At 43.6% G+C, this 24,463-nt stretch overlaps 1 protein-coding gene across 3 annotated transcripts in view; it reads left to right on the plus strand.

Moving 5' to 3' along the window:
• The first annotated feature begins 1,829 nt into the window (after window positions 1-1,829).
• NPC1 (NPC intracellular cholesterol transporter 1) overlaps window positions 1,830-24,463 on the plus strand; it is a 53,695-nt gene continuing 31,061 nt past the window's right edge. Inside the window, exons 1-4 of one of the 3 annotated variants that reach the window (XM_055236183.2) lie at window positions 1,830-2,541; window positions 13,559-13,681; window positions 14,954-15,060; window positions 18,154-18,329. In XM_055236183.2, the coding sequence (XP_055092158.2) occupies window positions 2,485-2,541; window positions 13,559-13,681; window positions 14,954-15,060; window positions 18,154-18,329 (463 nt within the window). In that variant the 5' untranslated portion in view covers window positions 1,830-2,484. Of the gene's footprint in view, window positions 2,542-13,558; window positions 13,682-14,862; window positions 15,061-17,019; window positions 17,208-18,153; window positions 18,330-24,463 lie in introns of those variants that run through there. The other 2 variants (XM_063614681.1, XM_063614735.1) reach the window with 2 other exon arrangements.

Genomic DNA, 24,463 nt, shown 5'->3' on the forward strand with positions numbered 1-24,463 from the left:
CTGATGGCATGAGAATCTCTGGAGCCTGAGATGTGGAGGTTGCAGTGAGCTGAGATCATGTCACTGCACTCCAGCCTGGGCGACAGAGCAAGACTCTGTCTCAAAAAAAAAAACAACAACATAAAAAGGAAAGACAAATTTATAATGCATTGCTGGGACCACACAAACTCTTCATATGTACCAGGAATGCAAGCAGAGGAATTGAGTTATTTTGAAATACTTGTTGGTTGGTGATTTATATTTCATTGATTTAGACACTGCTCTGAGTATGGCTTCAGAAGTGTTACATATGCATAATAAAAATCCTTTACAGCTATTAAAAGGAGTGAGGTAGGAAAGCATACTGCTAAAACCAAAGAAGCCAGATGAGACCTGTGTGCTATATATGCCCACTTGTTTAAAATGTTTATATATTATATTCACATATGTATGCTTTCCACTTCATATAAGTTTTCTGGAAGATATTTCTGCACATTTATAAAGATGCACATGTCTAATAATTTCATTTCCCCCCATTTTCTACTTTATTGCTCTGAGGTCAACATTGAATAGTCCTTATGAAGATGGTATTGAATATTCTTTCAACAAAAAAGCCTCTGGATCTCAACTACTGGAGCTCAGAAAACGATACCCCAAAGTAGGAGGCTTTGGCATGCTAAGTACTTTGAACTAAAGGAGATTAGAAGGTCTCAGAAGCAGCCTCAGAAACAAAGTCTACCCATGACCTTCTCCTGCCCTCCTGCCTCCAGCCCTCCTGCACCCCTGAAGTAAGTCACAGGAACCAGAATTATTCTTCCCCAAGGAGGGTTATGGAAACTTAGAACCTTCAAAGTAATTCATAAACTTGGAAATATTACTGGAACATTTTCCTCTCTCTCTCTCTCCTTGAGACAGGGTCTTGCTCTATCACCCAGGCTGGAGTGCAGCAGCATGATCATAGCCCACTGTAGCCTCCTGGACTCAAGCAATCCTCCTGCCTCAGCCTCCCTAGTAGCTGAGACTACAGGTGTGTGCCACCATGCCCAGCTAACTTAAAAAAAAATTTTTTTTTTATAGATGGAGTCTTGCTACATTGCCCGGGCTGAGAATTTACATTTCTCACAAGTTCCAAGGAGATGCTCCTGCTCCTGTCTAGGGATGGCCGTTTGAGGCTCCCTGCATGAAGGCAGACACGGGACTTGATCCTCAGTGGGGGCACCAGGAGCTGGAGCCTGGGGAGTGGGAAGCGAGAGCACGCAGCTGAATGAGGACCACGAGGTCATTGTGGAGGACCTAGGCTGAAGGTCCTGAAGAAATCCCCATAGTTTCACTGCCAGGCCAGCCAGGTGGACATCTCAGAGCTGAGGAGGTGAGGAGGCAAGACAGAAAGTGAAACAGCACTTTATAGGGTAGGGATGGGAAGGTCATCTGCATCATGGGACTCCTCGGGGCGGGGTTCCGTCATTGCTCCAGATGAAGGTTTAGTCTTTTCACTGTAAATTTGCTTTCACGGTTGGGAAAGAGATCTTTACCTCCATTTTCTTAACTTCAAAATGGAAATGACAGATGCTTTTGAGGGGTCTGAATACTTGAAATTTGCGGGAAAATGTTACCAGAAACACATACAACTAGAGTTAAAGATAAATACATATATTAAATGCATGGCTCAAAAATGACAATGCGTCTTCTTTATCTACCTTCACGTATTACTGAAAATAGACCCTGGTCCCCACCTCGGGGTTTCCTCACGCCCACGGGCTTGCGCTGCGCGGCTGGGCCAGCAGGTGGCGAGGCTCCCGCACTTTTTTTCCCGGGCCTGGCCGCAAGGCCACCGCCCACCCCGCGCTCCGCCCCGCCCCGCCCCGCCACACTCGTGGATCATCACACTGTCAGGCCACCGCGCGTCACTGCCCCGGGCTCTGCTAGAAAGTGCCGGGGTCCGGATTCCTTTCAGGTGACTGGGTTGGGAGGAGAAGTCGCTCAGCGTAATTGTCGGAGCAGAAATAAACAGAGACTCCGCGGCCGGGCGGGACCTTACCCGGAAGTCTCCTAGAACAGCACTACCCTTCGCTGAAACCTCGCCCGCCCCCTCCAACCCAGAGACGAAAAGGGAAAGCATCACGGCCAGAAACTGTTGGCACAACTCCACAGATACCCTCCCGGGCCGAGCCAGACTCCATAAGTCCCGCGCCTGGCCCCCGGAGATTGCAGGGGCCGAGGAGAAGGGCAACGGGGGACCTTGAAGAGGGGTCGCGGCGGCCCTGGCCCCGCCCCAGCCCGGGCCGGGGAGTCTCGGCAGCGGCACCTCCCAGAAGGGGTGGAGCCGACGACGTATTCTTCCTTCCTGACCTGCGTGCGCAGCTTGCTGCCTTGGTCCGCGCCTGCTCCTGCGCTCCTCCGCTCCTCCTGCGCGGGTTGCTGAAACAGCCCGGGGAAGTAGAACGGCCGCCGGGGAGCCCAACCAGCCGAACGCCGCCGGTGTCCGCAGCCTTGCGCGGCCACAGCATGAGCGCTCGCGGCCTGGCCCTTGGCCTCCTCCTGCTGCTACTGTGTCCAGCGCAGGTGAGCGGTCGCCGGCCACCGGGACGCCCTGTGGGGACGTGGCGGGGCCGAGAGCCGGGGAGGGCGACGGGCCCAGCGAGGGCTCAGGCCCGGGTCCTGGGGAAGTTGGTCTAGCGATGGAGAGCTCGGAGGTCCCCCACTTGTCCTGTTTTCTGTCTCCGACCACGCTCTCTTTCCTGTGGTCTGGAAGAGGGTGGCAGTGGGGGCTTGGGTGACCTGTTGTGAGCTTGTCCCATCTGTGGTGACCTAATTTCTCTGTGTAGGATGTGGCACCAGAAGAAGGGAGGAAAGTGGGTAGAGTGGGATAGGGACACTACTTACTTTTTAAAAAATTCTGCATCATGCGCACGAACTTCAAAATTTAGGAGCTCTAACCACTTTATTTCCTCTTCTCATCACCTGAGGATGGAGGTGGAAGCAGAGGTAAAGAAGAGACACAAACTTCCTCAAGCACCCAGTGAAACTGCCTTGAGTACTTGACATAAGTCAGCTTGGTCTTCTAAAGAGGGCAGGTTACTTTTCATCAACTTCTTTTTACACCACAGGACACTGAGACTCACAGGGCGGTATTGAATTTCCGCTTGTCACTATTAGCCAGCGACAGGATGGGGCCTGGAACTCGGTGTCCTGCTGACTCCTTCTGGGGGCTTTTGCTTGGTTTAATAGCTTTGGGAAAGAGCACCTCACTATTTGTGTGTCTGTAGTTTCCTTTTAAAACTGGAGTGGGGCAGTGTCACGCTGTGGCTCTCGTTAAACCAAATCAGGATGAGAGTGCCTCCGGAGAATTGTGTCCTTGTGCACATTAACGCCCCTCACATAGGTGTGGCATCAATAGGAAGTAGTGAATCGGGAGAAGGGGTTCCGTGGAGTAGAAAAAAACTCTCCTTCGACTTCTGTTTAGTTCTCAGAAGGGGATAGGTGATGTTGATCCAGTAATGGACTAAGAGACCAGCCTGGGCAACATGGTGAAACCCCCGTCTTAAAAACATTTTGTTTTTCTTTTCATTGTTGACGTTGAGGCTGCTGTGAGCTGTGATCACGCTAAGTGTATTCCAGCCTGGGCAATAGAGCAAGACCCTATCTCAAAAAAAAAAGAGAGAGAAATAAGTAATAGCAATTGTGTGGCTTAGAGAAAATATGGCTATTCTGTTTCTCTAGAGTTTTTTAAATTTATTTTTAAAATTTATTTATTTCAGAGACAGGTTCTTGCTCTGTTGCCCAGGCGTTGGGGGCAGTGTCGCCATTATAGCTCACTGCAGCCTTGAACTCCTGGCCTCAAGCAGTCCTTCCACCTTGGCCTCCCAAAGCACTGGGATATTGTGAGCACCACTCCTGGCCCCACCTAGAGTTTTAGATCAGGACCTTAAATAGGCTTCCCCCCCCCTTTTTTTTTTTTTTTTTTTTTTGGAGACAGAGTCTCTGTTGCCTAGGCTGGAGTGTAGTGGTGCAATCTCGGCTCACTGCAACCTCTGCCCCCTGGATTCAAGCAATTCTGGTGCCTCAGCCTCCCAAGTAGCTAGGATTACAGGTGCCCACCACCACGCCCAGCTTATTTTTGTATTTTCCGTAGAGATGAGGTTTTGCCATGTTGGTCAGGCTGGTCTCGAAATCCTGACCTCTAGCGATCCGCCCGCCTCATGTGGGGATTACAGGTGTGAGTCACCTCGCCCAGCTAGGCTTCACATTATTAAGTAGGTTTATCTCTCAAATATTTTTTAAATCTCAAGTACCCAAGGCTGATGGTCAATGAGTGCTTCTATGACATTTGGGATAGGTCAGAGGTTTGTTGTAAGTCTCTAGCAAAAATGCCTGGAAGCCTTTTCAATGTCTGTAAACCTTAATTGGAAATAATCCTATTGTTATTTTAAAAGTTCCTCATGTCTGAAAGCTTTCAGTGCACCTGAACAGATAGGGATGGAGCCTTGAAGCCAAACAGATTGGGAGAGTCTGCTTTTAGAATTCATACCAATGATAGCAGCTCATCTAGCTTCAGTCTGAGCGCTAGTAGAGTTCTATCATGGAGTTACAGACTAGTTGTCCTGTGTAAGGTCTGAAATACATGTTGGGATTTTTGCTTTTTCTTAATGTTCAATATGTACAGATGATGAAATAACATTACTAAGCTGCCTTGTTTTTAAAACGCTGTAGTCATCTAAAAAGTATATGCAGTTTTGAGACATAGCCTTTATTTCTCCTGGCTGTAATTTTGGTAAGCTTTATCTTGAGGGACTTGGAACATAGAGAAGCTTGGGTAGAAATTAAGCATTAAAATGGCTTTTCCTGAGAAGACTGGGAATGGTTAATCTTTTGACCTGTGAGTGATTAAGAACAACTATCTGAAATTGGAATGACTGTGGGAAATCTTTCCCCATCTTTCCCACTCCTTGACTGATGCTGTGATCAGAAATTTTACTAACATAAGTAATCAAGGGGAAAATGGGATTTTTTTAAATTTGAGCCAGTGGGCAGAGGGAAAAGGACTCGCTGAATAGGCCTTTGTATTCCTCCAGTGTTTGTTATATTACCCAGAACAAAGAATCACTCTGGTCATGAAGACAGTGTGCTCTCTCTTTCCTGGGTAACCCTCACTCTCCACTCCTAAAAGGGATGCAGTATTCTAAGCATGGCAAATTACCTACAGCAGAAGCCTGGATCAGTTGTCTCTGATCTCAGGTGCCCCTTTCTGCCCTTTGACCTCCAGCTCTGTGAAGGGCATCAGCTCTCCAGTCAAAATGAACTGCTTGCTAGCAAAATCCTGCCTGTCTTCCAGGGCCCCATTTCACATGCTACATTATCTACGACATTCTTGTCCTGTTCCCCTAACTAGAATGCCTTCCCTCTGAAGTTCTGAATCTTTGTTTAAACTGCTGCAACAGCATTTGTTGCCTCATTAAAAGACCTTGGTGTGGGTCTTGACTCTTCTCTGTTCCCAAGAGTGATCTTGGGTAAGCCAGTTATCCTCTGGAGCCTCAGTTTCCTCCTCTGTAAAATTGGATTAACTGTACCAACTATGCTTGTGAAAGACAAATATTTTCTAATTGAACTACCGAATTGCAGGCTCCTTAAGAGCAATAACTATTGCTCTCCAATATCATCTACAAATGTGGCCAGGACACTTGACTTGGGACTCTTTTTTTTTTTTTTGAAACAGGGTCTCACACTCTTCCCCCAGGCTGAAGTGCAGTGGTGTGATTGTGGCTCACTGCAGCGTTGACCCTGGGCTCAAGCTATCCTTCCGTCTCAGCCTCCCAAGTAGCTGGGACTGCAGGTGCATGCCACCATGCCCAACTAATTTTTAAATTTTTTGTAGACACAGGGTCTTGCTGTGTTGCCCAAGGTGGTCTTGAATTCCTGGGCTGGAGATCCTCCCACCTTGGCCTCCCAAAGTGCTGGGATTACAAGCATGAGCCACCGTGCTGGCCCGGGAATCTTTTTTTTTTTTTTTTCCGAGACCAGGTCTTACTCTGGTTGCCCAGGCTGGAGCACAGTGGCACGATCTTGGCTCACTACAGCCTCGACCTCCCGGGCTCAGGTGATTCTCCCACATCAGCCTCCCGAGTAGCTGGGACTATAGGTATGCACCATCATGCCCAGCTAATTTTTTGTATTTTTAGTAGAGAGGGGGTTTTGCCAGCTTGCCCAGGCTGGTCTCGAACTCCTGAGCTCAAGTGATACCATCCACCTCAGCCTCCCAAAGTGCTGGGATTACAGGTGTGAGCCACCATGCCTGGCCCACTGGGACTCTTTAATCATAAGATATTTGGGCCTTGAAATGGATTTTGGGGAGAGACTTAGAAACTAGTGGCAATCAAAATTGGATTTACAATTGGTTTCTAGGTGATGGCAATGATCAGCTGCGGCCAGCCAGGTTTTTCTTCATCTGGACTGTGCCTCTCGCTTTCAAATTTTTGGAACATTTGCTTTGGCAACAAAACTTTTAAAAAACCAACTCTCTTTGGTGCAGGTGTTCTGTTGGAGGATTTGAGAGAAGCTTTAAAATTTTATCTTATTACTGTCCCTTGCTTGGGTCACAAGAGGAGCTCAAAATAATTTCATAAACATGAATTGGCTGCCCTGGACACAACAAAGGATAAGATCAAAAGAATTAACCCATTTAAAAAAATCAGTCTAGGCTGGTCCTAAGGTAGTGCGTTATCAATTGATCAAAGTCAGTTACAGATCGAACTCCTTGATCTACTCTTTCCTTCTTCTCACTACTGCACTTGACTAGTCCAAAACAATAAGTAAATAGTAAAAAAAAGAAAAAAGGTCCGTCTATACACTGTAAAGTGCTGTGCAAATGTTCGTAATTACTATCACTGTCTTCATTGTTGATGGGGGGAAGGCTGGATACATAAAAAAAATGGTAATACAGTAAGAAGTGCTCAGATAAGAATAAAGATAAAATGTTATGGAGAGTCCATTTTTGAGCTGAGCTTTGGAGGATAAATTAATGTATCAGGTGGACAAGAGGAAAACTAGAGAAAATAGCCGGGAGAGTTGCCTAATTGTTGCCCCAAACTATTGAACTGTTCACTTGAAAAGGGTGAATTTTATGGTATGTAAATTACATCAGTAAAGCACTTAAAAAAAATTTGCAGGGTGCTATATACTAGATTACATAAGACTAGAGACAAAAGCTACCCAAATTTTGCATAGTACTCCATTGCTATCACATCCGATCTTGTTTTATCCTCACAGAGCCCCTTTACGGTAGGTGTAATGCTGTTTTTCCTGTTTTATAGATGCAGACATCAAGGGTCAAATTTGTCCCAAGGTCACTTAGCTAGTAGATGGCAGATTGGGTGTTTGAACTGCCATCTTCTGACTTCTGTGCCCTAGTTTTTTGAAATTCAAGGCTAGATTAATGGTGTTTAGCAAGCTTAATTGAACGGGTGTTCAGCAGATATTCCACTTGGCTAGTAGAGCAGTCTCATTCAAGGCCTGGTTCCATCCCCTGTGTGGCTCTTGCAGTAGTCTGTAATAGATCAGGAATGGGTTTAGCCTGCTGGCCTGACCCGTGATTCAGTCACCACACTGTGAACATTCCATAGGGAAAAAACTGCAGACAGTGTATACCGGCACCCACTTTCATAGTTTTGTTTTAGTTTTGTGGCTCCTAAATGTCTAAGACTAACTAGTAATATGACCTTGGGTGAGTCATAGAAAAAACTGGAAGCTAAAGGGGTTATCTGTAAAACGAAGAGTTGGACTAGCTGAGCACACCTAACACTCAAAATATATGACTTAAACACCCACATGCAGTCAGGCCTGGTGCACACACAAATTATCCTTTGTTATGTAGATATGTTCATGCCAGGCTGGCTATAAAACACTTACAGAGATTTCCGTCAATAGAAGTCAGACCAGCCTGGCAGCCTCCACCCTAAATATCCTGCCATATTTGTTTGGTCTGCCTCCCTGACTCCAAAGAAACAGCAGGCAGCTTAATCTCTGGACAGGATTCTCCGTGCCACTCCCTCCACTCCAGCCTGTGTTGTCCTGACTGGCCAGGCCAGCCTCTGCTCTCTGGAGAAGCAATGAGGTAGGGAAGTTAACCAGCAAACCCCTCTCCTCCATCCCCTCGCTGGAGCTTGAGCTGGGTATCTCTCCGTGTTTTGCCATTGGCTTTACCCATCCAGGACAGGGGCACAAGTGTTGGTGCCAAGCCATGCACTCCCAGCTCTGGTGGATGGCCAAGTCCTACCCTGGGGTTGAGGACTGTCAGTGGTACTGAGTAAGTGAGTCATTGCTTGACAACTGCCTAGAGAGATACTTTAAAAGATAGGAATGGGAGGCATTATTTCTACAAGTGAACAAGTTTATATGGAAGGAACACTTGTATAGGATCATCGTGGATGGGACAGTTTGTCTCCAGTGCATTCTCCATTTCTGAGGATACATCACTGCACAAACTGAACTAGAGTTTAAATGGTACAGAAGCTGGGGGTGGGGGAGGCAGGAGGACAAGGGGGATGGGTGGAGAATGCTTAACTTGGTGTTCAAAATCATGTTATTTATGAGCCATGTGACCTCAGAGTATCTTTGAGCCTGAGTTCACTTACCTGTAAAATTCTGCTGTGCCACTGCATAGAGTATCTGAGAAAATGAGGCATGCAGTCGATGTTCGGTAAGTATTTTTGTTTCATTTATTTATTTTACCTCCATGCCTAGAGAACAATAGATGTTCAGTAAGTATTTGAATATGTTACTTAATGCTTTAGGATTTCCTAAAGGCAGTGGAATAGAATTCTCACTGAGTTCAGAGCTTTTCCATATGATAATGTGTGCTTATGGAGCTCTTGAATGGGGTCCAATTTAGCAGTTGCCATAGTTGCTGACATATAGCACAAGGGGCATTTTTTTTTTTTAGACGGAGTCTCTCTGTGTTGCCCAGGCTAGAGTGCAGTGGCACGATCTTGGCTCATTGCAACCTCCGCCTCCCGGGTTCACGCCATTCTCCTGTCTCAGCCTGTAGCTGGGACTACAGGCGCCTGCCACCACGCCCGGCTAATTTTTTGTATTTTTAGTAGAGACGGGGTTTCACTGTGTTAGGCAGGATGGTCTCGAATCCTGACTTCGTGATCTGCCCACCTTGGCCTCCCAAAGTGCTGGGATTACAGGCGTGAGCCACTGCACCTGGCCTAGAAGGGGCATTTTTTAACCTTTCCTGAACTGTTTCTATCATTGTTGAAAGAAGCTTCCCTATCCAGTCATTTTCATAATAATTAAACTCTAGAGCATGTTGTGAAATATCCATATGATCTAACCTTTAAAAATAGAAACTCTTTAGCTGTGTAACTACTAAATTCGGGTAGAAGCCAAAACAGTCAGCACTTCTCATTTCTGAACTTAGATAATCCAGTTGTACTCCCTCAGCTCATTGTGAGTTTTGACAAGTTCTGCATCCATGAACACCAGATGCGATACAGTAGGGAATTTCAAAGAAAGGATTACACACCTAGGCTCTGCCCTCTAGGATTTTCCCATCTTACAAGGGAGTGGAGACAAACGTGAGAAAATACTCTTGCAACTTCTCCCAACATCACAACTTTGCAATTCTCATAAATTTTGCTTGATCCTAGGGCATGACCAAGGCAGAGGCAGGCAGGTCCTACCTCGTGTGGGAGAGAGGGAAGGAAGGGTAGGCGGTTAGAGTGATAGGTTTGGAATACTGTAGAAAGGAGAGTGGGCAGAGCCAGAGTGAGGTGTCTGGAGCTTGTGGCACAGGCAGTGGGAAGGGTGGGTTGTAGGTTTCTAAGCAGCAGAAAACTTTGAGCACTGTTCCAGAAGAGGCAAGCGGCAGGCATCTGCACGGGAGACACTGCCAGGTCCGAGTGAGAGCAGGAGGCTGCACGAGGGAGCCTCCCTGGGAGTGAGCGATAGGTTCACTATGGGAGGTGGGTTCGAAAGGTGTCTGAGGTTTTCATTTGAAACTCTGTTGAAGAGGAATAGGAAATACAAATAGAGGAAAGATTGGTTTTGTCTTAAGCACTGAGGCTGTCGGGCAGCTAGTGGAAAGTGCTGCTGGAGAGAAGCTGGAGATGACTGAAGCTAAGAGAGGGGTTTGTGGATATAATTAGAGCAGTGTTTGTAGGGAGGTGCAGGTGAAGGGACCGAGAGAGAGATGAGGTTAAAAACACAGAAGAAAGAGATGGAGGTGTGGAGGCCCCTGGGGTGGAGCAGCTGCAGAGGCAGGCCTGGGGGCCAGGAAGCTGGCTCTCCACTTTCAGCTGTTGGTGAGAAGGGAGTGAAGGCTGAGCTTCTCCCATTGTGCATCTGTTGAGTGCACAGGTGCTCATGCTCTTGCACACGGTGGGGTTTGGGGAGGGTGTGATGCTACAGGGAGGACTTTCATGATGCAGCTGATTCTCTTTTATTGAGAGTCTGTTTCTGGAGTCAACTGCTCTGTTTGGAATCCTGGCTTTGCCACTGTGACCTTGGACAAGTTATTTAGCCTCAGTGCCTTCGTTTCTGCATCTGTAAAAGGGGTATAATAACGCCTCCCTCATCAAACTGTTGTAGGATGAATTGGGTTAACATATGAAGAGCATTTAAAACAGCGCCTAAGCCTAGGACACTGCCAGTGCTTTGTGAGTCTCTGGGTCCTGCTGGCTTAGGTCGCTTCTTTAGGCAGGATGACTTTTTTTTTTTTGAGACAGGGTTTCACTTTGTGGCCCAGGCTGGAGTGCTATCTCAGCTCACTGCAGCCTCAAGCTCCTGGGTTCAAGTGATCTTCCCACCTCAGCCTCCGGAGTAGCTGGGACTATGGGCATGTGCCACTAGGCTCGGCTAATTTTTGGCTGTTGTTGTTGTTGTTTGTTTTGGTTTTTTGTTTGTTTTTTGAGACAGTTTCGCTGTTGTTGCCCAGGCTGGAGTGCAATGGCACAATCTTGGCTCACCACAACCCCTGCCTCTTGGGTTCAAGTGATTCTCTTGCCTCAGCCTCCCAAGTAGCTGCGATTACAGGCATGCACCCCCCACACCTGGCTAATTTTGTATTTTTAGTAGAGACAGGGTTTCTCCATGTCGATCAGGCTGGTCTCAAACTCCTGACCTCAGGTGATTCGCCTGCCTCAGCCTCCCAAAGTGCTAGGATTACAGGTGTGAGCCACCACGCCCGGCCTGTTGTTGTTGTTGTTTTTAAGAGACAGGGTTTCACTATGTTGCCCAGGCTGGTCTCAAACTCCTGGGCTCAAGGGACCCACCTGCCTTGGCCTCCCAAAGTGCTGGGATTATAGGCGTTAGCCACTCCTCCTGGCCAGGATGACTTTTGTTTGTTTGTTTTTTGGTCTTCTCTGCTGTGTCTCTAGAAGACGACTTTTTGAGAAGCAAACCTGAGTGTTGATTCAAGCCCAAATTTCCTGGGCTCAGGTGTTACTTTTTTAAGTCTTTGGAACCTCTTTGCCAAGGTCTCAAGCAGGTAGAAGACATTAATAATAATCCCTTATATTTGATTGCATGGTGCTGTGTAGTTTACTGAGTACTTACTATATATGTACAAATAGGCCCTTACTTGATCTTCACAGGAACCTGTGAGGTAGGCAGAGCTTATGAGCTTCATTTCCCAGGTAGGAAAACTCCTACGTGGTTAGGTAACCTGCTCCAGGTGTGATCCCAGGTGCAATCCAGCTCAACAAGCACACTGAGAGCCTCAGGAGCTCTTGGGATCAGAACCCAAGACTGAGTCCCACTCTGTGCCGCCTTCTCACCCACCCCTCTTCCACCAAGTGGGTGGAAATAGCACTTGCTTTGAAATAAATAATGAATGATCTTTGTGAAAAGGAACCTAAACAGCAATGGGTCATCTTTATTCACATCTACAGTACCAAGTGCTGAGTAAGGGGATTTAGACTCCAGACACCCGTCCTGTTTGTCAGGCCAGAGCTGCAGTGTGTTGACCGCACGTCTGTCTCTGTCACCCCTGCTCCTGTGGGTAACCAGCCAGAGTGCCCCTGAGGCAGAGACAGGCCTGCCTGGAGAGTTCTGCGAGGTCTAGGGAGGAGTTCTTTGTGTTTAAAATTTCACGTAAACCTCTGCAGTTTCCTCTGCCTCTGTAGTCAGCTTCTGCCTTTTCAAACTTCAGTTAGAAGGATAATGACTTTTACTCATTAGGACTTTTTTCCATTCATTAGTTGGAAACCCAGAGTTGCAATACGTTTCTTTTTTCTTTAGAATCGCCAGGTTTATGGGAGTAACAGTTGGGATTCTCTTTATATAAAAATAGTGGTGGAATCTTGGCACAGTGTTCGTATGTGGCTTTGTTGAAGGCTTGTTGTCACTTCCTTATTTGTATAATTTCCCTCCTTTGTGGCCTAAACATGACTTTCAAAGAGTCAAGAGGAGTTAAGTCCTAATTTTTATTTTAGAACATCTGAAAAATGAATTCAGAGAAAAGTGATATCGATGCCTTGGATTTCTCCACACATACAAATCCCAATCTCCTGCTGACTTTTTCTCTCATGTTTTTGGGCTTCAGGGACTGTTGTGGGATTTGTATTTTGATACTGAGGGACCAACACAGCCTGACTTAGCTTCTTGCCTGTGTGCAGGTCATGTGCCACTGTCACTGGAGAGAATTTCATATTGTGACTTCTGTTCAGATTTTTTTTTTTTTTTTTTTTTTTTTTTTTTATGGCTTTCCCATCAGGGTTCTCGGAAGCCATGGCTGCTTCTTGATATCTTCTGTTTCCCTGTAGAACAGACGATTGCAAGCCCGGGGCCCTGGTGAGCTGGGCCCTCTGTGGCTTTCTGAGTCCACTGTGAGGCAGAGGATCGGGTGCGTTTTGGGCAGCAGCCTTCAGAGCAAGGCACTGACCTGATGATTCACACTGACCCCTCCCCTCCGCTGAATTTTCTGACAACCTTGTGACTCTCACATGGGAAATGTGAGTGGCTTTTGAGAAATCTTTACATAAGACGTTTTAAAATTTTCTTTTGAGATTGCTTCGGTGTTTCTCGGTGTTTTTCCTTAAAGTTAGCACATTCTTTGTTTTCTACTTCAGTCTCAAGGACGGGAAGTTCATTCTTGCTCTTTACATTGGGGTGTTGATGTTTGTGGTTTTGTTGTTTTGTTCTTCATGTTACTCATGATGTGTTGATATTAATTAACCTAAACACATATGGAAATATTCTTTCATTACTTAGAGCTTATATAGTTCCTAGTGCAGATGTGTAAAAATAGTGCTTTAGTAATTGCTAAGTCACTATCTTGCTTTTCTCTCTACTGTGATTCTGAGTGTTTCTTACATGGAACTATAGCTTCCTCTTATCAACAAATAAGCAGGAAATAGAAATTATGTAAATAAGCAATTTCCATTACCTACTTCACTGACTTGACAAATAGGCATTTGGTCTGCTTTAATTAATATTTTTCAAAATGTTAAGTGCCTATTGCTGTCACTTCATTTTGCAGGTAGCATTGGAAGTTTCTGTGATTGTACTTGAGTGGGCACTTTTTGTTGAAATTTGCCATTGAGACCCTGGTAACACTGAAGTTTGTGTTGACTTTCTGTAGGTGTTTTCACAGTCGTGTGTTTGGTATGGAGAGTGTGGAATTGCATATGGGGACAAGAGGTACAATTGCGAATATTCTGGCCCACCAAAACCATTGCCAAAGGATGGATATGACTTAGTGCAGGTAAGTTCATTATCTTAGGCATTGGGAACACAAAATGCTGTTCACAAGATCCTCTGTAATTATTCCTTAAATGTTACTGCAGGGTAGAGGTGGAGGTGAGACTAATAGGCTTAAGTCTTATCCCAGACTCTAAAACTCTAACCTGTAACATACAGTGGCAGAGAAAGAACACTGTAACTCCAAAGGCCTAATTTTTCAGGGGCTGACTTTATACCTCTCGTAAAGTTTCCCAATAGCAGGTTACTATTTAGAGACTGACCTTGGTACTTCATATGTTGCCCTTGCAGCATCTGCAAAATATATTAGGAGTTAGCTGTTTTTGATTCCTAGATTTCAGGACTCAAATGGACTCTGTTGCTAAGTGGCTTTGACGTCCTTGTCCCCTGGTCATTTTAGTGTTTTCTCTGTGTTCCACTGAGAGCCTGTGAATTTTGGCTGCTACCAGGATTCTGATTTCTGTTCTTTTTTTTACCATCCTGTGATACACAGAGATATTAGAACTGGAAAAATCATGTGAAAAGCCTGGTTTTAGAGGCTTAAAGTAATCAAAAGTCAAGTTGACATGATAACAGAGCTCCTAGGCTCACTTGTTCGTTTCTTTTCTGTTTTTGAGACAGAAGGGGCCTTGCTCTTTTGTCCTGGCCAGAGGCTAGAGTACACTGGCACAATCACGGCTCACTGTAGCCTCGACCTCCTGAGCTCAAGCAATCTCTCAACTCAGCATCCCAAGTAGCTGGGACTACAGGCATGTGCCACAACCCCTGGCTAATTTTTTAAAAATTGTTTGGGGAGACAGGGCTTCACCGTGTTGCCTAGGCTGGTCTCGAACTCCTAGGCTCAAGCAATCGTCCCTCCTCAGCCTTCCTAAGTACTGGGATTACAGGCATGAGCCACAGCACCTGTCCTCACTTGCTGCTTTCATCATAATTATTAAAGGTTTCAACTTTCCCTGGAATTACTAATAGAAATAGTAGCACTCTGGTTGAATTGAATCAAACAAACAAAAAACCCTAAGAAGACATAATATGATTGTCAGGAGAGGAGAGAAAGCTTCCAAATAAAAAGAAAATTAGAAACGTCTCTACTGGTGAATAAGTAGTAAATGTGTAGCCTTTTAAAATAATTCTATAAGAACTTTGCAAATACAGGATGTGTCTTACCCTTTTGTACTTGAAAAGGATTACATGAATGAATGTGTCTTAGTTCACTGAGGAATGTTGACCTTACTTTAACTACTGCCTACTCCCGTGTCTGTGCTGTTTCACCTGGAAGGAACTCTGTCCAGGATTCTTCTTTGGCAATGTCAGTCTCTGTTGTGATGTTCAGCAGCTTCAGACACTAAAAGACAACCTGCAGCTGCCCCTACAGTTTCTGTCCAGGTAGGTTCTGCTGGGGAAACAGAACAACTGGGCTATAGATACTTGTGAACTGGTAATGCTCAGCTTTCAATTTATTCTTTCTTTGTTTACATATTTTTATTTATATATTGTATGTCTGTATATTAATATATTGTATGTATTTATACATATATGTATACATTTAAAATAGGTGAATATATATTTATATATTAAAAATACATGTATGTATAATGTGTATGCATGCATGTGTGTATAATAGAGACAGAGTCTCACCCTGCTGCCCAGGCTAGAGTGCAGTGGTTTGTGGTGTGATCACAGCTCACTGCAGCTTAAACCTCCTAGGCTCCAGTGATTGTTCTACCTTAGCCTCCTGAGCAGCTAGGACTACAGGCATGCACCACCATGTCCAGCTAATTTTATTTATATTTTTCTTTCTTTCTTTTTTTTTTTTTGAGACAGACTCTTGCTCTGTCACCGAGGCTGGAGTACAGTGGCATGATCTCAGCTTACTGCAACCTCCTCCTCCCGGGTTCAAGCGATTCTCCTGCCTCAGCCTCCCAAGTAGCTGGGACTACAGGCACATGCCACCACACCCAGCTAAGTTTTATATTTTTAGTAGAGGTGGGGTTTCACCATGTTGGCCAGGCTGGTCTCCATCTCCTGACCTCAAGTCATCCACCCGCCTCAGCCTCCCAGAGTGCTGGGATTACAGGCATGAGCCACTGCACCTAGCCTAATTTTTAGTCTTTTTCTAGAGATGAGGGTCTCACTATGTTGGCCAGGCCTGGTCTCAAATGATCCTCCCACCTTAGCCTCCCAGAGTGCTGGATTATAGGTGTGAACCACAGTGCCCAGGCAGTTTTTTTTTTTTTTAAGTCAGTTTCTGTTTTGTTTTATTTTAAGAAAGCACTCTTACAATTTGTCAGAAATAAAGAGAAAAACAATAATTACCAGACTTGGTTCACTTCCCAGTTGCATTCAGAGTTGATGCTTGGTTTCCTCTGCAATGTCTGCAGTGCGGCCAGGCTCCTTTCAAACTTGAGCTGTGCACTGTGGGGAAGAGAGGTTCCTAGGGGTCCTGCTCAGGTGCCTGGCCTGAGACTCTCATCATGCAGTCCTTCCTCTCCCCCCGTACCTTGCTTTGCGCATCATTCTTGTCTCTCCCTCTGGTGAAGGGATGTGGTAGAGTCAGGTCCTCAGTAGAGCCGGCCTCGGAGAACTGTTAACAAGCTTGTTCTGCTGTAGCTGGCTAGTTTTGTTAAACTTAGTTTTTTATCTGATCTGTTGGCTATGACCCTGAGCAGTGAAAAGGCGCCTGGTAATAGATGTTCTTCTCTAGGCCTAGCCAGCAATTCTCAAATATGCAAAAGAGCAAGCTGGTGGTGGTCTTTAGAACAACAGATTGTGGTATCTTTCTAAATTTTACAGACTTCAGCACACTGATAAAGGTGTTTGGGAAGCAAATATTAAAAAGGGAAAATGCTTATCTGCACAAATATCACTGCAGATGGTGATAGGGCACAAGTTGGCTTCCAGTGAAGAAATTCTGCTTCTTACCAAAAGTTGGCAGTAGAGAATGGAAAACCACCACTAAATTGTTTTTTCAGAACAACAGAAGTTGAGACTGTAATTGGGCCAGCATATCCTATAAAAGGCTCGTGGACATTGATGGAACCAAATTGGAGCCTTGTACACTCAGTCAAAACACATTTATTTAGGATCCACCTAGGTGAGGCATTATGGACATAGGGACATAAACATAAAAAGATAGCCAATCTTTCTCCATATTATCAGAGGTACCAAAGCTTGATTTATAATAGCAAATAGGAGAAACAACCTGATATTTGGAAAAATATACAGCTGTCAAAATTAGTGATTGTAGGCATTAAATGTAGTAACATGGAAAAGGTTTGAAAACTGTGCACCCCAAGAGTGATTCCTATTAGAATAATGTAATTGTGGTTTCTGGCTTTGTTGCAGTAAAGCAGTGGGGCTCCTGAAAGAAAGAGAGTCTGTGCTTCTCTATCTCCTTCACTAGAACAGAGGCTCTTGAAGGCCAGGACACACTTTTTTCATTCTTTGTCTTACATGGTCATTGGGACTGGATCGGAGTATAAAGTAATCTTGATTGCAAGAATGCAAGTCTAATGAAACAACAGCTTTTGCAGGTAACAGTGGACCGAAGCGAAAAGAGAGCTCTTTTATCATGTAACAAGTCAACATTAGGAGCTTAAACTTTGAACCTGAAGGATAGCAGGCAGCTTATGGTTCTTGTGCAGTTGTGTGCTCCTGAAGTGCATGCAACCAGAGAACAACATTGCTGTTCTCTATCTTTACAAACCATGGGGATTTCTCCTTGTGTTTCAGGAGGGCCTAGTGATTTTCTGGGGCTTGAAAGAAAACCTTTCAATAGGTTATAAGATGAAGATTCCCATGATAATTCTCATTATTTTATTTTATTTTCTTCTTAATCAAAACTATCAGCTGGTGCAGCGGCTCATGTCGATAATCCCAGCACTTTGGGAGGCCAAGACAGGAGGGTTGCTTGAGTTTAGGAGTTTGAGACCATCCTGGGCAACACAGTGAGACCTACATCTCTACAAAAAAATTTAAAAAATTAGTCAGGTGTGGTGGTGTGCACCTGTAGTCCTAGCTACTTGGGAGGCTGAGGTGGGAGGATTGCTTGAGCCTGGGAGTTCAAGGTTGCAGTGAGCTGTGATCACACCACTGCACTCAGTCTGGGCGACAAAGTGAGACCCTTTCTCAAAAAATAATAATAATAATAATTGTCTTCCTGATGCTCCAAAGTCCCTTTACTCTAGGTCAGAGAATGTATGTTTCTAAATTATTAAGTGCAGAATTCAGAGAAGCGTCTCTCTCTTTTTGAAATTATAATTGGACACAATAAATGCAGAAAGTAATTAGGGCATTTTTTAAAGGTGTGCCTTTATTTTAACATGAAGTTTTAAGTTTAGAATTGCTGATTTTTAATATGTTCTCTTGGTAATTTGTCACTTTACAGTAAGTTTAAAATATTCTTTGTCTATTTAAAATCGTTCTCGCTGGCCCTATTACATGTGAGATCATGCAGAATATAATTTACTTTTCCTTTAGATGTCCATCCTGTTTTTATAACCTACTGAACCTGTTTTGTGAGCTGACATGTAGCCCTCGACAGAGTCAGTTTTTGAATGTTACAGCAACTGAAGTTTATGTTGATCCTGTTACAAACCAGACGAAAACAAATGTGAAAGAGTTACAGTACTACGTTGGACAGAGTTTTGCCAGCGGTAAGTAAACTGTTCATTATTCCTCTTTTACAGCTGGCATCAGGACAGCAGAGCAAATTGTTCCTTTTAGTTGTCCTGTCAACTCTGTGGAAAATCACAATTTTCAGATTCATTGGCCAGGAAATAAGAGTTGTTGCTTTGCTTGTATCCTAGGACTTGAACTACAACGAATATAACAATCTCCTTAAAGCACTTGCTTTAACTCCCCCTAACTTTAACTTCCCACATGGAAAATTTTAGTATGTGCAAGTTTGCATCCATATACTTCAGTAACCATTGGATCTTTGATTCTAACAGACGTGAGTTGTGTAATATCATAAATTACTGCAAGACTGAGAAGATAGAACTATTAGTAGTTGGCAGAGGCCGGGCGCAGTGGCTCACGCTTGTAATCCCAGCACTTTGGGAGGCCGAGGCAGGCGGATCACGAGGTCAGGAGATCGAGACCACGGTGAAACCCCGTCTCTACTAAAAATACAAAAAATTAGCCGGGCGTGGTGGCGGGCGCCTGTAGTCCCAGCTACTCGGAGAGGCTGAGGCAGGAGAATGGCGTGAACCCGGGAGGCGGAGCTTGCAGTGAGCTGAGATTGTGCCACTGCACTCCAGCCTGGGCAACAGAGCGAGACTCCGTCTCAAAAAAAAAAAAAAAAATAGTTGGCAGAGAAGAGGTCATGACTCGGAAGAATCAGATCACCATAAAGGAAAGTCAGCAGGTCTAACAGATAGCAGAAATGATCCCCCAGCATTGACCAACATGCAACATTTAATTATAATGACAAAGTAAAAAGATAACAAAAAATTTCCATAGAAAAAAGGTCTCATTCACAAAAGCAACAAAAAAATAAGGCACTTAGGAATCCAAAAGATGTGACACACAAGGCAACCTGACTGAATGGAGAGAGGTCATTTTGTCCAGAAACAGAAGCCTGCATGTATGGAAAGTGGATGTGTAACATGTGTGTCATTACAAATCATTGAGAGAAAAGGTGGGCTAGTTGATAAATGGGATGAGAAAATAGATTATATTTATCTGATTTTAATTTTTATAGATAATAAAAAAATCATTGTATAGATTAAAAATCCCAGTTGGAAAGTTTTAGAAGTAAATATAGAATATCTTTATGACTTTAAGATAAAGGAAAGATTTCTAGACAGGAGAGGAAAAGCAGAAACCATAAGGAAAATATTTATGAATATAAACAACTGTTATCTAGAGCAGACAGCGAAATGCAAATTTAAACAGTAAACTACCATTTCATACCTCATCAGCTTGGCACAAATTAAAAAGTTGGTCAGTTTCAACTGTGGGTGAAAATGTGAAGCAGTAGGAATACTAATATACTCCACCACTTATAACCATAATTTGGTACAATTGTTTGAAAACTATTTGAAAAACAACTTTGCAATACATAGTAAAGTTGAAGATAACCCTTCTCCCAGAAATTTCACTTATAGATGCCTGCCTTAGAGAAACTCTAAATGCATATAAACCTGGAGACCCATATAAGAACACCTACTGTAACATTATTGTGATTGTGAAAAATTGAAGACCTCAACAGAATGAGAAGACATGGCACAGACTGGGAGAAAGTGTTTGCAAAAGACATATATTAGTAAGGACTATTATTCAAAATATACAAATAACTCCTAAAACTCAACAATAAGAGAGCAAACAGCCCAATTGAAAAATGAACAAAACAACCTGAACAGATACCTCACCAAAGAAGGCATACAGATGGTAAACAAGTACATGAGAAGAGATGCTCAACATTATGTCATTAGGGAATTACAAATTAAAACAATGAGATACCACTACACATCTATTAGAATGGCCAAAATTCAAAACACTTACAACACCAAATGCTGGCAGTGAACTTTCATTCATTGATGGTGGGAGTACAAAATGGTACAGCCACCTTGGAAGATAGTTTAGCAGTTTCTTACAAAACTAATTATACTCCTTGATATTTACCCAAATGAGTTAAAAATGTGTCTACCCCAAAACCTGCACGTGGATATTTATAGCAGCTTTGTCCATAAGTGCCAAAACTTGGAAGCCACCAAGATTTCCCTCAGTAGGTGAATGGGTAAATAAACTGTTACATCCATGCAATGGAATATTATTCAGTACTAAAAAGCTATGAAAATTCAGTGCTATCAAGCCATGAAAGTACATGGACGAACCTTAAATCGTATTACTAAGGAAAGCCAATCTGAAAAGGCTACTCACTATATGATTCCACTGTATGACGTTCCAGAAAAGGCAAAACCGTGGAGACAGTAAAAAGTCAGTGATTGCCATGGGTTAGGAAAGAGGAAGGCATAAGTAGAGCACAGAAGATTTTTAGGTGGTGAAAATACTCTGTATGATGCTATAATGGTGGTTACATGTTTATATGACATTTTGAAACAAAAGTACTACATACTTAAAACAAGTACACAAACATGCATGGGAAGGATAAACATCAAATTCAGGATTGTGTTTACCTTAGGGAGGGGACTACTGTTAGGGAGGGGTAATCGGGGAGCTTCAGCTGAATCTATAGAGTGTGTGTATGTCTAAGTATTTCTTTATTTTTTGGAAGAGACGGGCCTCACTGTGTTGGTGAGGCTGGTCTTGAACTCCTGGCCTTAAGTGATCCTCCTGCCTCGGCCTCCCAAAGTGTTGGGACTGTAGGTGTGAGCCACCACACCTGTCCTATAGTGCGTTATTATTTTTATTTATTTTTTAAATTATGCCATAGCGAGTTGTTCTGAATAGTGCATTACTATAAAACAGTCAAGGTCTCATGCTGTCACCCAGGCTGGAATACAGTGATGCAATCATGGCTCACTGCAACCTCAACCTCCTAGGTTCAAGCAGTCCTCCTGAGTAGTTGGAACCACAGGCATATGCTACCACACCTGACTAATTAAAAACAATTTTTTTTTTGTAGAGATAGGTTCTTGCTTTTTTGCCCAGGCTGGCCTCAAACTCCTGGCCTCAAGCGATCCTCCCACAGTGCTGGGATTACAGGTATGAGTCACAGCACCTGGCCAAGTCCATTTTTTTTTTAATGTTGAGGCAAGTGTTGTAAAATGGTATGACTGATAATTAACTGGGTAATGAGGAAATGAGAATTGTATTATTCTCCATGTTTTTTGTATGCTTGAAATATAAAATAAAACCTGAAAACCAATAGTGAGCTGGAAGATATGAGAGAATTACCCAGAAAACAGCATACAGATACAAAGATCTATAAATCATTAAAGAAATGACATATAGGATAACGTGAGAAGCTCCAGAGAGTTGGGGAGAGACAATAATAATCAAAGGGATAATGAGGATTTTCCAGAATGGATAAGGGATGAACCCTGAGACTTAGAGAAAATTCAGTATACAAAAATCAGTTGTATTTCTGTACACTTGCAATGGACAGTCTCAAAGTGAAAATAAAACAGTTCCATTTACTATAGTATGGGAAATATTCAGGAGTAACTATAACAGAAGGCAAAACACTTTAAAACTAAAGAACAGCCGGGTGCAGTGGCTCACACCTGTAATCCCAGCACTGTGGAAGGCCAAGGCGGGCAGATCACACAGTCAAGAGATTGAGACCATCCTGGCCAACATGGTGAAACCCCATCTCTACTAAAAATACAAAAATTAGCCGGGCGTGGTGGTGCTTGCTTGTAATGCCAGCTACTTGGGAGGCTGAGGCATGAGAATCACTTGAACCTGGGACGCAGTGGTTGCAGGAGCCGAAATTGTGCCAGTGCACTCCAGCCTGGCTGACAGAGCAAGATTCCATCTCCAAAAAAGAAAAACAAGCAGAAAACTAAAGAACATTATTCAGATAAATTAACGAGGATCTAAATAAATGGAAAGACATTCCATGTTTATCAATCAAAAGACTTAATATTGTTTAGATATCAGTATTCTCCAAGTTGTTTTATAGATTCAGGGCAATCCCTGTTATAATCCCAACTGACATCTTTGTAGAAATTGACAAGCTGATTCTGAAATTCACATAGAAGTTTGAGGGACTTAGAATAGCAAAACAACCATGAAAAAAGAACAAAATAGGAAGACTCACACTTCTCAATTTCAAAACTAAGCAATGGAAATCAAGACAGTGTGGTACTGGAATAAAGATAGACATATAGATCAATGGAATATAACTGAGAATAAGTAATATATCTGTGGTCAACTGATTTTTGACAAGGGTGCCAGGGCCATTCAATGAGAAAAGAATACTCTTCATCAAATGGTGCTGCAATAACTGGATACACACATGCAAAAAAATAAATAAAAATGAAATTGGGCCCTACCTCACACCATATGTTAAATAAATTAACTCAAAGTGGATCAAAGACCTAAATGTAAGAGCTAAAAACTATAAAACGGAATAAAACATAGGGATTAATTTGCATGGCCTCATATTTGGCACTTGATTCTTAAATATGACACCAAAAACAAGAGCAACAACAAAAAAATATTAATTGGACTTCATTAAAATAAAAAGTTTGTATTTTAGAGGACGCCATCAAGAATAGACAAGAAGGCCAGGCACAGTGACTCACACCTGTTATCCCAGCAGTTCGGGAGGCTGAGGTAGGAGGATTGCTTGAGCCCGGGAGTTCAAGACCAGCCTGAGTGACAAAGTGAGACCCTGTGTCTACAAAAAATAATTAGCCAGGCATGGTGGCATGTACCTGTGGTCCCAGCCACATGGGTATCTGAGGCAGGGAGATTGCTTGAGCCCAAGGAGGCTGCACTAAGTACCTCGCGCTCCAGCCTGGGTGACAGAGTGAGACCCTGTCTCAAAAAAACAAAAGGACAAGAAAATATTTGCAAATTGTGTATTTGATAAGGGACTTGTATCTAGAATACATAAAGAACTCTTGGCCGGGCACAGTGGCTCATGCCTATAATCCCAGCACTTTGGGAAGCCAGGGTGGGCGGATCACCTGAGGTCAGGAGTTCGAGACCAGCCTGGCCAACATGGTGAAACTCTGTCTCTACCAAAATAGAAAAATTAGCCAGGCATGGTGGTATGCACCTGTAACCCCAGCTACTCGGGAGGCTGAGGCAGGAGAATTGCTTCAGCCTGGGAAGTAGAAGTTGCAATGAGCTGAGATCACAACACCATTGCGCTCCAGCCTGGGTGACAGAGACTCCGTCTCCAAAAAAAAAAAAAGAACTGTTACTACTCAATGATAAGTAGATGAATAACCCAGTTTAAAATGGCAAAAGATCTGAATAGAGTAGACATTTCTCCAAGGAAGATATACAAATGGCCAACAAGCACATGAGAGATGTTCAACACTATGAGTCATCAGGGAAATACGAATCAAAACCACAATGAGATACCACTTCACACCCACCAGGATGGCTAGAACCAAAGTCAGATAACAAGAAGTGTTGACAAGGCTGTGGAAAATAGGAACCTTTATTAAAAAGAAATCCAAAAACCAAAAGCAGCTGGGCACAGTGGCTCATGCCTATAATCCAGCACTTCGGAAGGCCAAGGCAGGTGGATCACCTTAGCTCAGGAGTTTGAGACCAGCCTGGGCAACATGGTGAAACCCCATCTCTACAAAAACTTAGCTGGGTATGGTGGTGCACATCTGTAGTCCCAGCTACTTGAGAGGCTGAGGTGGGAGGATCACTTGAGCCTAAGGGGCAGAGGTTGCCAGTGAGCCGAGATCACACCGCTGCACTCCAATCTGTGTGACAGAGTGAGACCCCACTTTGGAAAACAGTTTGGCAGTTCCTGAAACAAACATAGAACTACCATATAACCCATCAATTCCACTCAGAAGACGAATGAAAATATAGGTCAACACAAAAACTTATACACAAATGCTTCTAGCAGCATTACTGATAGTAGCCAAACTGCAGAAACAACTCAGATATTTATCAGCTGATATATGGATAAACAAAACATATGTCCATACAATGAAATGTTGTTTGGCCATAAAAAGAAATGAAATATTGATACATGTCACAATATGCATGAACCTTGAGAACATTATGCTAAATGAAAGAAGCTGGTCATGAAAGACCACATATTATATGATTGGATTTATGTGAAATGTCTGAAATAGTCAAATAAATAGAGACAGTTCAGTGTTTGCTTAGGGCTTAGGGA

The sequence above is a fragment of the Symphalangus syndactylus genome, chromosome 1, assembly GCF_028878055.3.
Source record: "Symphalangus syndactylus isolate Jambi chromosome 1, NHGRI_mSymSyn1-v2.1_pri, whole genome shotgun sequence".
In the NCBI taxonomy this organism is placed as follows: Eukaryota; Metazoa; Chordata; class Mammalia; order Primates; family Hylobatidae; genus Symphalangus; species Symphalangus syndactylus.